This window comes from Bos javanicus, chromosome 3 (assembly GCF_032452875.1).
Source record: "Bos javanicus breed banteng chromosome 3, ARS-OSU_banteng_1.0, whole genome shotgun sequence".
Classification (NCBI taxonomy): domain Eukaryota; kingdom Metazoa; phylum Chordata; class Mammalia; order Artiodactyla; family Bovidae; genus Bos; species Bos javanicus.
The window spans coordinates 30,913,032-30,927,369 of NC_083870.1; the positions used below are offsets into that span (position 1 = coordinate 30,913,032).

General features: G+C 50.4%; 1 protein-coding gene across 4 annotated transcripts; it reads right to left on the reverse strand.

The window, feature by feature from the left end:
• Positions 1-1,530: 1,530 nt before the first annotated feature.
• TAFA3 (TAFA chemokine like family member 3) lies at positions 1,531-14,280 on the reverse strand. 4 transcript variants are annotated; one of them, XM_061410804.1, is made up of 9 exons: positions 13,851-14,279; positions 12,362-12,605; positions 10,958-11,118; positions 9,984-10,046; positions 9,763-9,816; positions 8,279-8,394; positions 7,451-7,600; positions 6,384-6,508; positions 5,658-5,778 (listed from the first exon to the last, which is right to left on the reverse strand). In XM_061410804.1, the coding sequence occupies exons 6-9, from the start codon at positions 8,391-8,393 to the stop codon at positions 5,665-5,667; spliced, it is 504 nt and encodes a 167-aa protein (XP_061266788.1). In that variant the 5' UTR covers position 8,394; positions 9,763-9,816; positions 9,984-10,046; positions 10,958-11,118; positions 12,362-12,605; positions 13,851-14,279; the 3' UTR covers positions 5,658-5,664. The 4 variants fall into 4 exon arrangements, with proteins under 4 accessions (XP_061266791.1, XP_061266788.1, XP_061266789.1 ...); XM_061410807.1 differs by lacking the exon at positions 5,658-5,778 and adding an exon at positions 1,531-5,052 and having other exon boundaries at positions 10,958-12,605; positions 13,851-14,270; XM_061410805.1 differs by lacking the exon at positions 9,984-10,046 and having other exon boundaries at positions 10,958-12,605; positions 13,851-14,280.
• Between the last annotated feature and the right edge of the window lie 58 nt (positions 14,281-14,338).

Consider the following 14,338-nt stretch of genomic DNA (forward strand, 5'->3'; position numbering starts at 1 on the left):
TGCATCTACAGGCAGTTGTTGATAACATTTACCTTACAGGGATTTATGGAGATGAGATGATTCAAGGTATATGAAACCAGTTTATTAAATTAAAATGACATGGTAGGACCCAAGCAGAAAACACTTTTATTCTTTATCATACTTTCACCTTTAACCTTTAACACATGGACTCATTTTTCGTGATTCTGGATGAAACTTCAGGCAGTTTCTGTATATTTTCCTGTTTACCTTCAAGTAGTAAATAGTCCTGATAACTTTCATGAGTGAGAAAATTGAAGAAAATAATTGGTTAATATTTATATTAATACACTCATATTAATGTAAGGAAGAAATACTTATAACTACTAGTCTTCATTTCTGTAACGGGTCATGTAGTCAAAGTTGGCATTTTTAACTTCTCTGCTATTCACTCCATATTCCTTTTGCTTTCAGCAAATACCTCATCTAATATAGTCACTGAAAGACACATATATATCATATTTTACTTATATATAACTAATCTAGGCAGACAAATCAATTTCTAAGCTGGCAGAGCCCAAAGTTGTGAGTCTGGGAAGGAAAAATCCCCCTGGGGATCACTAAGAGTAACAATAAAGCAGACATTCCCATTCCAGCCCCTTAATTTTCAGACTCATGAATCCCAGCTATGTGAGAAACAGCACTATATATTGGTCACTGATTCAGGGAATATACAGCATCCTGGGGACATTACCTAAGCCCTGCCCAGTGTTGGCACTCAGCTTGTATTGTAACTCTCAAAAAAAAAAAAAGAAAAGAAACACACCATTCTTTCAGGCCATTTAATTCAAGGTGATCAGACATATAAGACCTATGAATTCTATGATCATGAGCCCTTTACCATATTTATCTCATTTACTTTTAAATGAGTTCCTTGGTCAGACACTATGCTTGGTGGAATGCTGTGAGAATGAACAAGACATTCTAGAAGTCCATAGATGGTAGTTTTGGCAGAAGCAGGTGAGCAAGGAAGGAAAACTCATGTTCAGATCAATAGCGCATGCTGCTAAGTCGCTTCAGTTGTGTCCGACTCTGTGCGACCCCATAGACAGCAGCCCATCAGGCTCCACCATCCCTGGGATTCTCCAGGCAAGAACACTGGAGTGGGTTGCCATTTCCTTCTCCAATGCATGAAAGTGAAAAGTGAAAGTGAAGTCGCTTAGTCGTATCTGACTCTTAGTGACCCCATGGACTGCAGCCTACCAGGCTCCTCCGTCCATAGGATTTTCCAGGCAAGAGTACTGGAGTGGGATGCCATTGCCTTCTCCGATATTAGGTGTCAAAGGATGTCTGCTCCAGTAAAGAAACCATGTCTGGGACAGAAACTGAAAATAGAGTCCGCCTGGTTAAGTTTACGATAACTCACCGTCATTTTCAAGATCTGTCTGTCTTCTATACAGAACAAGCACAGAACAAGAAGTCTTGTTGGCTATATGGTTTCTCTGCAATGACTTGCTCTGCTATCATAGCAGGAAAGAGTAGTCACAGACAATAATAAGCAAATGAACATGGTTATATTCCAATAAAACTTTATTTACAAAGACAGGTGGTGGACCAGATGTGGCCCATGGGCTTTGGTTTGCAGACCCCTGCACTAGGCTCTAAAGAAGCCTTAAGCCATCAAAACTGGCTGCACAGGTCTCCCAAAGACTGATAAGGGCTCCATTCTGTCTCCTCCAAGAAGGACAGAAATCAAGTTTTAATTATTTTGTGTAGTGCTTTGGTGTTTTGATGTTCTTCTGAATGAGTGATCTCAATCCCCCCTTTTATCCCATCTCCCCTCTTTCTGTGTAGACATCTCTAAGTGCTTCCCTTTCTTCTTCATTCTGTCCTTTTGAATTTACAGGGTCAGGCGATTTTAGAGTGAGGCTCTTTCACATTCATCCTTGCTAACATTCTGGCTTCTTTTCAGATCCCTCATCTATACTAGGGTAAGAGGCAATGTACAGTAGGATAAAGAGCACTTGTCTGGATCACTGGGCATGATCTGCCACCAGCTTGCTGTGTGATTTTGAGCAAATTACCTTACCTCTCTGAGCCTTCCTTTTCTCATCTGTCAAATAAGGGTGTTGGTTAATGATCTCTAAAATCCCTCCTAGCTCTAAGATTGTGATTTTAGAAAGTGGCAGCTTCAACTCCAGCCAACTGTCAGGGGCCATTAATTAGGATGTCACTCACAGACCTTAATGAAACTGCCAGGAGGCCACAGAAATTAGCCAAATGATCTGCAGTTGGCAATCTTACTTCCAAAGCTGGGTGGATAGAGTTACCAGCCAACTCAGGAAATCTGAGAGCCCATCCCACTTAATGGAGAAAAGGAACATAAAATGACTCCAGGACCTCTGTGCTCCAGGAAAATTCATTTGCATTCCTATACTGCCATTGAGATAGCTACAACATGTGCACAAATATTGACTTAGCTGGAAGCAGGATCCAAGGGAGCTTCTGTTGGGAGATGGCATGCTTTTCCTTCTCCACCAGATCCTGTTGTATGGGGCTCTCCTGGCCATATAAAGAATACCCCTCAAAGCCCACCAAATAAACATATGAATGGGTCAAGAGGAAATGGAGGCTTTGAGGAGTTAAAAAAATGAATGAGCAAACTCCAGCATGTGCCGAAGGAAAGCAGTCTTCTCTGAAGCAAGGATGAGCAAGGTCAGGGAGGACCAAGGAGCCTGGATGAGGCAGGGGCTGGTGGTGGTTGGCCGCTCAGGTATAGTATCATCCCCCAGCTCACAGCCCAGTGGCTGTAGATGAGCAGATGGGCAGGAGACTGAAGCCTTCTCCCTCCCTCCTGGACACAGTCTCAAGGGATGGGAAGGGAGTAGAGAAGCCCACATCCTGGCTTCGAGGAGAGCAGGCTCTTACTCTCCAACTCAGTTAAAGCTGTCTCATTTGTAGCCTAAATAATTCACTCGCCAATCTCTCAAGGAACATTAGAAGAAAAACAAAACCTGACCCAGCCCTCCAGCTCAGGTTCCCACTGCACTGAAGACAGGCCGGGAGGCAGACCCAAGCTTCAGAGATGGCCTGCCTGCAAAGGATCACTGGGGCTGGCAATCTTCCAAAAATTGCCTGGGGCCTGGTTTTGTATAGCCCTTGAACTGAGAATGGTTTTCACATTCTAAAAGGTTTTTTTTAAAAATATCATGAAACAAAATAAACAACAAAGATGAATATGCCACAGAGACTGTCTGTGGCTTGTGAATATTTACTATCCTTTCCAGAAAGTAGGCCAATCCCTTAATTCATTCCAAAACCTTGAAGGAAGCAATGACCACCTTTGATCTACTCTTTGACTACCCCCACCCTTATGACCCCACTGTGTGCAGAGAGATTCAAAGTTGTCAGAATTCTGACAGTAACAGTCTAGCCCAAAGCCAGTATCATTGTTCATCCTGTTACCAAAGCAATGAAAAGGCAAAAAAAAAGAAGATAAACCCCTGAGTGGGGTGAATGTTTTTGATTTTCCGACATGGGGAGGGAGGGAGAGAGAGTAGCAGGAAGGGCTGAGACTAACCCCCAACCCTGATTTGTCTTCTCTGAAAGTCAGAATTCAGCACTGTCCCAGCTGGTCTCTACTGACCTTCCCCTCAAGGCCCATCACATCCCACAGTCCTAGTGATCCTAGCCGATCCCAGCTGATGCCAATAGTCACTGAGGCTGTCTGTGATTTTCTTACTGATGCGACATCCAAGTAATTTGCATCTCTGAGGCCTGTGTATCTGTCATCTCCAAAGTATCTAGGGTGCCAACCTCACTGGCTGACCCTCAGGCCTGGAGAGAGTCTTTATCTAGCCCACCAGGGGCTCCCCTGCTGCCCAGAAGGGCCTTAGAAGGAAGAGGACTCTGACTAGCCAGCCCTGGACGCAACCTAGACCCTCTCTTGGAGCCAGAGCCTCTGAGAGGTGCAGACTCCTAAGGACTCCGGAAGAGACAGGTTCGAGAGGACAATGAGGCTGCCAGCTCAGAGTGCCCACCTGTAACTGGACTGTCAGGGGTCTGTTTGGAGGTTTTGGGGCTGAGGGCAGAGTGGAGATCCAGTGGCCCCACATCCTGGTGGGTAGATGTTCTGGATTATTTCAGAGAGGAGTCACCTTCGTAAAAGTTCTTGCTCAGAATCATTTTGTTGTCCGGCCAGTTCTTTGCAGATTCCTGTTCTTGAGCTAAAAACAGCATGGAAGACCCAGGCTGCAATCCTAATATCCAGGCTAAGTGAAAGGTTAGCAGTCTTAGAGATTTAGGAGCCCAAGCTGTGAGACCTTGGGCCAGTCATCTCATCTCTGTGGGACTCAGTTTTGTCATCTGTTAGAATGAGCAAACAAACAAAAACTTGGGGTACCTGGGTGGGGGTGGTTTTACAATCCTGTCCAGCCCATAACCAGCATGCCCAAAGCAGGCAAGGCCCCTGCAGAAGCTTTTCGGGAAAGTTGTTTGGCTTCATCTTGGCTTTCCCTTCCCAAGTCAATTCAGTCCCATTCAAATGAGATACAGCTAGTCAGGCATCAGGGGAGAGTTTTCCTTTAGCAGGTCAGCACTTGCTGGGGATTCAGAGGGACATGAAGTAGGGAAGTAATGGGTGGTGAATACGACCTCTTGTCTTTGTGCCCTGTGGCTAGAGGGTGGCCGACGAGGTGTGGGAGTCCCCTCCCCAAACCCAACATGCTCACAGCATATGGTCCAGAAACCACAGTCTGCTACCACACAATTTAGTCTAAATTATCGAGAATGCCTTTCGTCAGCTCTTCAACTTGATTGAACATTCCTTAGGGGTAGGGATTGTATCTTGACCTTCTGTCTCCCAGGAGAGCCCAGCATCACAGGTATGTGACTGGAGATGGGCCTGAAGATATGAGGTCTGGATCTGCTCTGAAGTTTGACTGCAATGTCCTGGAAAGAGTCCCATGTACTGGGCACAGGGTATGGGCCCAGGTAAGCAAATCCCAATATTTGCCGGCTGATAACTGGACACCCTTCTCTCATCCGTGGCTCAATCAAGCTGTCGGGTCATGACCCCAAGAGCTATCGTGTCACCTAGAGAACAAGTGATGCAAGAAGGTTAGAGAAGGAAATGCCTGTGCCATCCCAGCATGCCAGAGACTCCCCTGGATATGCAGGTCATGTAGAGGTCATTGCTGCTGCTCCCTTCCCCTGAAGCAGTCCAGACTGGGAAAGCACAGCCTGGTGGCCAAGGCAAACTCAAATCACTCACATGTCACTGCTGTTTTCTTCAGAGTAGCTAACAAATGGCAAGCACAATGATCTACAGGCTACAAACCCAAATCTATGAACTCGTGACCAACGTCAGAAGCTCTGGGGTGGGTCTCTTCTAATCTTAAACCTACTCAGCATGACTGTGTCCTTGCATGCCCGAAGATAGGAAGCTTGACTTTAGGTCTGGCCACACCTTACTTTGCTGTGGCTCCTGTTCTATGCCCTGTGAAAATGTTGCTCTCTTCAGAACTCCAGAGCTGGCCTTTCCTTCTCTGCTGTCTTGTTTGCATGCTTGTTTGCTGGGTGTGATGGTGAAGAGGGAAGGCAGGAGGCAGAGTTCCGGCCTCCCCCACAGTGTGACTCATCTATACGAATGGCCATGACGGAGTGATACAACTAATCAACTGTGACGCACATGGAACTGCTAAGAGTTCAATACAATTTTAATGACCCCTTGCTCTGTGGGGCGGGCAGCAAGCCATGAAAATAACCACCCTCTCCGGTGGTGTCAGCACAGCAATTCAACCAGAGGAAGGCAGGTGTCAGCTGTAAGGAGTGAATCATGGGAGCATGGGGTGGGGCCGGTGGCAGGGGCGGGTGGAAAGAATGTCCACTGCAGAGATTCCACTTGGAATTATCTAGGTTATTTCCTCAATTCTCTACTTTGTTCTAAGGACCTGACATTTTCTGGGAGGAAAACTCACTGAAGGCAGAGGGGGAAACCAAGGCTTAAGGAGCAACGGAATCTGCCCAGAAGGACATGCATGCATGCGTGCATGCTAAGTTGCTTCAGTCATGTCTAACTCTTTGCAACCCTGTGGACTGTAGCCTGTCACGCTCCTCTGTCCATGGGATTCTCCAGACAAGAGAATCCTGGAGAGGGTTGCCATTCCCTCCTCCAGGGGATCTTCCCAACCCAGGGATTGAAACTGTACCAGAAGGACACACTGGATTTCAAATCCAGAAGACCTGACTCCAGTCCCTAGAGTCCAGACAAACCCAGCAGAGACTGTCTGGAAATGAGCCCAGAGGGTCTGCTGCTTTCGCTGTGGGAAACCAGCATTCTAGATCCCAGGGCTCTGTGCCCCCTTGTCCCACCCACCGTGAAGGCAGAAGAGCAGGGGTGGGATGCAGTGTCCACCCCTGGATACCTTGGTGGTTCTGACTTTGTGTCCACTGCTGCAACTCCACCCTGACAGGTCCGGGAGCACTTTACACTCCTCCCCTGGCAGGCAGGGCTCCATGTGACACCACCACTTCTGCAGGACTATGGAGGCTGTGGGAGCAGGAGGCAGTGAGGGCAGATCTAAGGTCTCTGCATGCAGTGGTGGGGGGTGGGGGGGGCTGGTCTGTGCAGAATGAAGGGCACGTTCCCACACACCCTGGCTCTGAGCCCCGCATTTCTCTTGTCTTTTCCCAACTCTAATCTGCCTGCAAGGCAGTATTCGGGCTGAGGCCTGGGGACACAACCACACCAACCTCAAGCCTACTGACCTTCCATCTCACCAAAGCCAGGGCAGGGTGACGGGGAAGTGGTCTCTCAGGCAACCCTTGACTTGAGCCACCTGGTTAATAGCAGAGAGGCACAGCCTTCTACATACACTCTAGGACAAGTGAGCAAGTGTGCAAGTCATCTGAGGGGGCCACAGGCCAGGAGTGCACAAGTAGGCACGTGTGTGTGAGAGACAGGGAGAGAGCACAAGTGGGCGTGTTTATAGTGCTGCCAAGTGAGCATAAAAAAATAAACATGGGCAGGGCTGCAGGAAAGGCATGAATAGGAAGGAATCCACTGCTGAGTGACGTGTGTTAAAGCTGTTAAAGAATGAGGGTAAAGGCGGGCTTTAGGGTGAGAGGGGTGTGAGAGGCCTGGGAAGGAGCTGCTGGTGAAGAAGTCAGCGTCTGCAGGAATGGGTGTGAAGTGATGAGCCTGCCGGAAGGCTGAGAGGATCCACCTGAGGAAAGGGATCGTGCCTGTGTCAGGCAGTAGGTGCGGTCGGGAGGGAGGGCACGTGCATGTGACAGCACTTTCCTCATCTCTGGGATGGGGATGGTCACATCTGTGCCCCTCCCCCCAGAGGTGGCCCCTTCATTTGAGACTCCCAGGGTGAAAGCCCTGAGATGGGCATGAAATTGCATCCCCAGCAGATGGCGAAGCCTGGACAGACCTTCTTATCTCTCTGACCAGGCCCTCCCCGCTGGGTCCCAGCCTCTCACTCACCATCCACACAGGAGGGCTTTGCCCGGGTGGTGCCAGCCACCTGGCCGGAAAAGCAAGAGCATTTAACGGTCTGGGAGCGCTCCTCGATGTGGTTCCGGTTACAGCAACGGTGGGTGGCGATCACCTCGCAGGTGCCCTGCTTCACGGGGACTGCAGGGGCCAGCACAGATCCAGATCAGGTGGCCAGCCCAGGCCAGCGGCCCTCCTCCCCTTCCCCGCAACTCCATGTCCTCAGCCCCTCCTCCCAGCTCGGGCAGGGGTAGGTAAGAGATTTCCAATTGCAGGGGAGGAGGAAGTGGATGAAATCTCCCTGCCACGTCCCAGGGCTCCTGTCCTTCCTTCCTCCCCAGTGAGGCCACACTCATCACCCTGGCATTGTCTAGCCCTTGGGCAGGAGAAAGATGGAGTCCACACCAACCCCTACCTCCTGGCCTCCTCCGGGTGAGGCCAAGGGCCTCGGGGCTTACAATGCGTGGGGGAGGATGATCCGCTTACACCAGCTTTAGCTATCCCAGAAGGAAAACCACAGAATTAGGCCAGGAGGCTAGACTTAAGCTCTGACCCGGGGGTGCCTCTCCCTGCAGAACACCTTCCCGGCTGGAAGGGAAGGCGAGAATGGGTCTAGTGGTGCCTTCTCGGGCTGGGATAGCAGAGAGGGCAGAGTTCCTGGGTGAAGAACAGGTGCCAGAACCCCTAGAATCTGAGGGTTTTACTCTGCCTCAGACATCTGCCTGCTGTGGAACAGGGTGGGGTGGTTAGTGTCCAGCTTTCCAGGCATCTTGGAAAACCACATGCCCCCTGGGGTCGGTCCCACCACCTCCTCCAAACCTGTGGGAGTTGGAGGCTGCAAGGAAGCTGAGGCCAGGCGGGTCCACAGCCAGGCCAGGCAAAGTGCCAGCAGCCAGCTGCCCGTGTTCCAGGTCTGCGTGGCCCTCTCACGCATCCTGCAGAAAGAAGCACATGCCCTGCTTGACTCTAGGCAGGAGCCGCCCCCCAGCCACCCAAGTGCCCAGTCCCAGCACTGCTGTGCCACATGGTCTGGGAAGCACAGAGTGGGGCAAGACCCACTTTGTCCCCAGGGAGCTCTCGGCCTAGCACACACTCACTGTAGAAAGTGGTGAGTGCCGGAGTAGGAAAGGGGTGTAGGAAAGGACATGTTCTGCTGGGAATAGCATGGAAAGCTCTGTGGAAGAGATGACACTTAGGAAGTGTCTTAGAGAATGACGTGGACATGGTCCCATGGAGGGCTGTGACATGGGAGGAATAATAATGCCAATTCCCATGTGTGGAGCACCTGACCCACACACTCTGCAACCATGCTCTTGAATCCTTCACAACTGTCCTACAATGTAGAATTATTTGTACCCATTTTACAGATGAGCAAACTGATACTCAAAAAGTCTGGACACAATCTAAATAACCATCAATAAAGGACTGGCTGAATACATTGTGGGCCATGTGTGCAAATACAGTCCCATACAGAACGCTGTTAAAGAATGAGGAGATGCTGTATGTACTGAGGCATGCAATGGTCTCCAAGGATAACCCATCATTTAGGGGGGGAAAAAAGCAAAGTGCAGGGTGATGTGTATTCAATGTGTAAAAGGGAGGGATTATATATGTTGCTCAAATATGAGTAAGCTAGCTCACTCTGGAAAATGTACCACAAGACCCTAATAACATTGTTTGCCACCAAGAAGAGAAAGTAGTGGTCTGAGAGTGAGAATGGGTTGACCGAGAAGTAAAGGGAAAAAAGACATTTTTTTCTTCCTATTGCTCTTTCATCTTTTGGATTCTGAACCATAGGAATCTGCTAGCAATTCAACTTAAACAAAAATTAAATATAAAAAGGAAGAGATGGAATCGAGGCTCAGAGAAGTCAAATAACTTGCCCAAGACCAGGCAGCATGTGGGTCGAAAAGCCCTGAGCCCAGAAACCTGTGCTGTTCCCACTGGACCACTTCGTTTTTGCTCTCTTCCCCTTTCCTTCTCCTCCTTCATCCTTGTTGGTTCACATCTCCCAAATCTTGCCCAGATAGTGGACTAGAAATGGAGGGAATCCCAGGGAAGCAGAGGCACAGAGCAGCTTGGAGCCACCAAGAGCAGAAAAGACCTGAACCCCACTTTCTGCTGCACTGCTGGCCCCTTGGGGCATCACTGGGCTCCCTCAGGTGCCAGCTTGGTGCTGGGGACACCAGAGGCCAAACCAGATGCCAGGACTCAGTTGCTCCCATGCTCCTTTTGGCAAGAGTGATTGATCTATGTCTACTCATGCACCCCCCTTACCAACTAACTCCCCCTTGTCAACTCACCTTTTTTGGAATCCTTTAACTTCTGTCTGTTCATCCACTGGCTTCAGACTCCACCTAGACAAGCAGGAGAGATTCTTGTGCTTTGCAAGGGACAGAGGGAGCCTGTGGCCCTCCAGGGGGTGGAAGAGGGCCTGGGTGAGGGCTAGCGGGTGGACTGGGCACTGAAATAGAACCTAATTCTGAGGCTGTTCCCCAAGGTGCCAGGACAGGGGGTAAAGTACCTCCTCTGCCTTGGGAATTTGCTGAGGGCCTTGCAGACTCTGGGAACACGTAGGGTGTTAAGCCTGAAAAGAGAAGCGGGAGATGGTAGGAGGTGTCTACGAACCAACGCTATCACCTCTTTGGTCTTGGGAAGGGGATGAAGGCCAGAGAAGTGTTTCTGAGCAGAATCTGACAGACTGCTGCTGGGGAGAGGCTCCTGAGAATAACAACCCCCGAGGTCCTGAATCCTCTTTGCTGCCCCCTCCCCTCATCCTGCTTCGTACCTGCTTCCTGGACTGCCCAGGAGCTGGCTCAACTCTGCCACCCTCGCCTCCATTCCCCCTCCAGGTTTCTGAGCCCCAGAGGCTTCAGCTCCAAAGGTCTGTTTTAAGACTTCCCCTCTCTCAGCCTCCAAAGGGAGGTGGAACTGGGGCAGGTCAGATGGTGGGGCTCAAGAAGGATGGAGAGCCTCCTGTCGTGGCTCCCCAAGAGTGAGAGCCCAGAAAGGACTGTGGGGGCAGATGGAGGAAGTGGTGCCAAAACCCCCTGGGATAGGTGTTCTCCAAAAGCAAGGAGATTCTAGAAGCACTTCTTTCCTGAATTGGTATCTCTTCTCCCCGCCCTCTTCGGGAATATTTGTTTTGATAATTACAAAGGCAGCCCCCACATCCCATTTCTCTCTGAGCTGCCACATCCTCCAGTCTAACGTTTTCATCTCTCTTAATGAACCTCAAAATCCAAAAGACCTCGGAGTGTATTAGGTGGGTTCTCTGGCATTCTATTCCCTCCCTTAAAGAGAGCTAGAGAGAGAAGCTTCTGGGATTTGTTCTCGGGCTTCCACACAGCTGCCTCAGTTTCCCAGGCTGTTTCCCCCAAGCCCCTGCATGCCAGCATAGGGTTGAGAATGTGAACTACAGGATCCACCTTTCCCCACCTCTCCCGCCCCACGCCGACTCAGTCCTCCCAGTTCTGAGCCCCCAAGTCCGGGACCTACCTGCCCCAGGCGGTGACAGCTGATTCTACCGGCCTGAGGTTCTCTTCACCTCTGAGCCCAGGATGGAGACCCGAAAGGGGGACTGAGGCCAGCTCCGGTGCTGTCTAGTCCGGAGCTCTGTTCCCCTCACCAAGTTGCTGTGTCCCCGAAGCGGTGGGGCTCTGGTCAAAGTGGCATCACGGTCAGGCGGGGCCCGCTCCGGGCACCGGGGAGCTCCGGGCCCGCCCCGCCAGCTCTGCAGAGCTCAGCCGGGGTCCCTCCGATGCTCCCGCCCGCAGGCTGGGGAAGTACGCGGCAGCCGCGCCGCCTCCTCCTCCTCGCCCGAGGCCGCTCTCGCTTCCCCAGCCCAGAGCGGTAGTCGCCTCCGCCTCCCGGACGGCGCTCCGCCCGCCCGGCGGGCACAGCGACCCCTGGCGGTCGAGGCAAGACCAGGGGAAGAGGGGAAGAGAAGCCAGTCCCGCAATGCGGTCCCTGATGTAGGCTGGGGTAATTCGGAGAAGTCCCTCAAAACTCTGGACGTCTTAGGGCTTGGGGTGTGGGTGCTGAGTGTGAGGACAGCTCAGACACCCAGAAACGTTGAGCCTTGAAGATTTCCGAACTTGCAACCATTAGTCGTATGTGATTATTTAAATCTAAATATAATTAAGTTTCTCATTTATACTCATGATATTTAAAGTGCTCAGTTGCCACATGTAGCTAGGGACTACTGCATTGGGCAGAAAAGATATAGAACATTCCTAAGTTGCACAAAATCCTATTTGACAATTTCTTCTGGATAGATATGTTATCCCTTCGGTGTTTAAATGTTAAAAATCCAGGAGGAAATAACAAACGATCTCTGCTTCAGGAGTAGTGTCCTCTGGGGCAGGAAGGACCAGGAGAGGTACGAGGTTAGGAGCCCAGAAGGCAGGAGGGCTTTGGTAGGCCTGTGGGTGACCTCAGCTTGGGAACTCTTGAGACCCAGTTTCATCATCACCATAAAAACCACAATGTAATTGCCATGTACAGTGTATAATTCATTACAGGTGATCTGAATGTGAAAGTATTAGACAAATGAGAGAGGGAAGTGGTGGTTGGTGTGTGAATTTGTCTCTTAATTGAAGGCTATTCCTCCTAATTAAAGAGGAGTTTCGGGTTGGAGTAATGGGGAGGGGAGAGGCAAGAGGAAGAAGCCCAGTTCTGGACTCTGAGCCATTGCATGTGGCCCAGGACAGAGGGACTTCTCTTAAGGATGCCCAGTTCCCACCCCTAGCCGAGGCCTCGCACACTCCTGGCAGGACCAGCCCCTGAACAGTTCTCAGCAGAGAAGAATATCCCACAAGACTCCTTCTTCCCACTGCATGCCTACTTTTCCCTTTCACTCTGTGCTGCCTTGGGGATGAACAGAGGTGGTGACCTTCTCACCAGGTTCTGGGGCAGTCTGAGGATGGAGGAGGTGTGATGATGCCAGGAATAGCTGGTGAGAGATTCAGGGAGAGGAGATCCTTAGGATTTGGGTATGGTCAGAAGGCTGTTCTGGAGCCCAAGGAAACTGTTGACATCCCTGTTGACCATCTGGTGCTGAAAGTAGGAGGTCTTTGGGCCCTGGCTCTGTAGCCCACTTGCAGTCACATCATGATGGATGTTGTGAAGAGCAGGAATTACGGAGCTGAGGGAAAAAAAAAGGAATTACGGAGCTGAGTGACACAGAGAAGCGGTAAGCAAACTGTCCCAGAAACACTGAATAATAAAAATAGCCAGGATGTTGTATTTTTTCCTTCTGTCTTTAGCTTGCTGTGGCTGTTTATGCCATTTATCTGTGAGCTTGTTTCAGTTTTTCTCAAACAGGAGGGAAATATCCTTAGCAGCAGCAGCAAGTCCTTTATCTCCATCTGCCTTGCCACTCTGTGTGCCTTTGGGTCTGACTTTTGTTTTTTCTTTTCTTGTGACTTCTTTTTTATTTCTCTCTGCCCAGGGTGTAGGTGTAATTATAGAAGTCTACCAACCTGAATGACCACTGTGGTATTTTTATTTGGAAGCTACCAGGAAAGTCACCCCTTCTGGGGCTATAGGCTAGCCAGGAACAGAGTCGTATTCGGGAAGCACCCACCAGACAGAGTCCAGAAATGGAATAGCCGTCATGAACTGGGTGCCAGTGACCTCTGAGGACTACCCTAACTTGCATTAGGACCTTAAGGGCCTTGTCCCCATTTGAACCATGCATGGGGAAGGAGGTGTCTCTGGAAGCCCAATCAATTGCCAGGCTTAGGGACCATAACTCTTTCAGCAGCCTGTCAGTACCACCCTCCCCTCTCAGGTAGGCACTTAGCCTGGCCTCTGTCTCCCCCCGGTGGCAGTCACAGAAGTTGTTCACCTGGATTGCTCTCAGTCTCTGTGTTAAGAGAAAGAGGGTGGCAGAAAAGGAGCCCCTACTCCTCTGCTCTTCACCCTTCTTCTCTTCACCCTTCTTAACCCTTCTTCTCTGATCTAGATAAATCAGTTTGATTCTTAAGATAGTATCAGTTTAGGTGGCTGGGAAATGGACACAGGCATAAATTTCACACTGGGTTGTTGACCTCCTGGAATAAGTCATGTAAAATAACAGGAACGTCCAAACCTGCCTCATCCATAAAAAGAACATAACAAAAACCTGCCTTGCAGGGTTAGTGTGTAGTGTAAAGGGCCTGAAGTAAAGTAAGCGTTTTGCAGAGGGACCATTATGTAGTTAGTCCTCAATAAATGGTAGTCATTGTTGTGATCCTTACTACCTAATTCTTCTGTGGTCAAGGGAGGTTTAAATATGGAAATGTGGGAGGAAATTGTGTCCTGAAAAAAAAGTGGAGTGGCAACCAATCTGACGGATCTAGAGGTGGTCTTCACGGGGAACAGTGCCTCTAGGAATCCAGGAACTTACCCAGCTCCCCAATTCAGGATGACTGGCTCCAGCCTGCCTTGTTACCACCTCCACAGCACCCCAGCAACAGTTCGCTCGCCCTCATTCTCACTCTGGCAGCCCCAGCCAGAGGTGTTATCACACCAGAGCTTCACACCCAGCGGTCCCTGATGGAAGTCATCAGCTCCATCACCCTCTGGGCAGGCTGGCCACAACGAACTGAGGTCGAGGAGACACCACCTTCCCGTCACAATGGGAAAGTTCTAGCTGATGTCTAATCTAGAGTAAGATTTCCTTTTCTCTGTTCCCTCCCTACAACAGCAGACCCTTCTTCCCCTAAAAAACGGAGGCGGGAGAAGCCGGACGGGGTGGGGAGAGGCCACTAGCCCGCAGGGCCGGTCCGGGAGCCGGGAAGATTTGCCCGGGACCCGCCTGGAGGCGGGGAACCAATGGAGGGACCGAACCGATCGGAGCGAGCACCGCCCCTCGCGAGCCCTAGGGGGCGGGGC

Excerpts from the sequence above, each read along its gene's own strand:
- TAFA3 (XM_061410805.1), bottom strand. The coding sequence starts at position 8,393 with ATGCGTGAGAGGGCCACGCAGACCTGGAACACGGGCAGCTGGCTGCTG. Across the intron at positions 7,601-8,278 it reads GCAGCCTCCAACTCCCACAG|TCCCCGTGAAGCAGGGCACC; the intron begins GTTTGGAGGAGG and ends TGGCCCCTGCAG. Across the intron at positions 6,509-7,450 it reads AAAGCCCTCCTGTGTGGATG|CCTCCATAGTCCTGCAGAAG; the intron begins GTGAGTGAGAGG and ends CTGCTCCCACAG.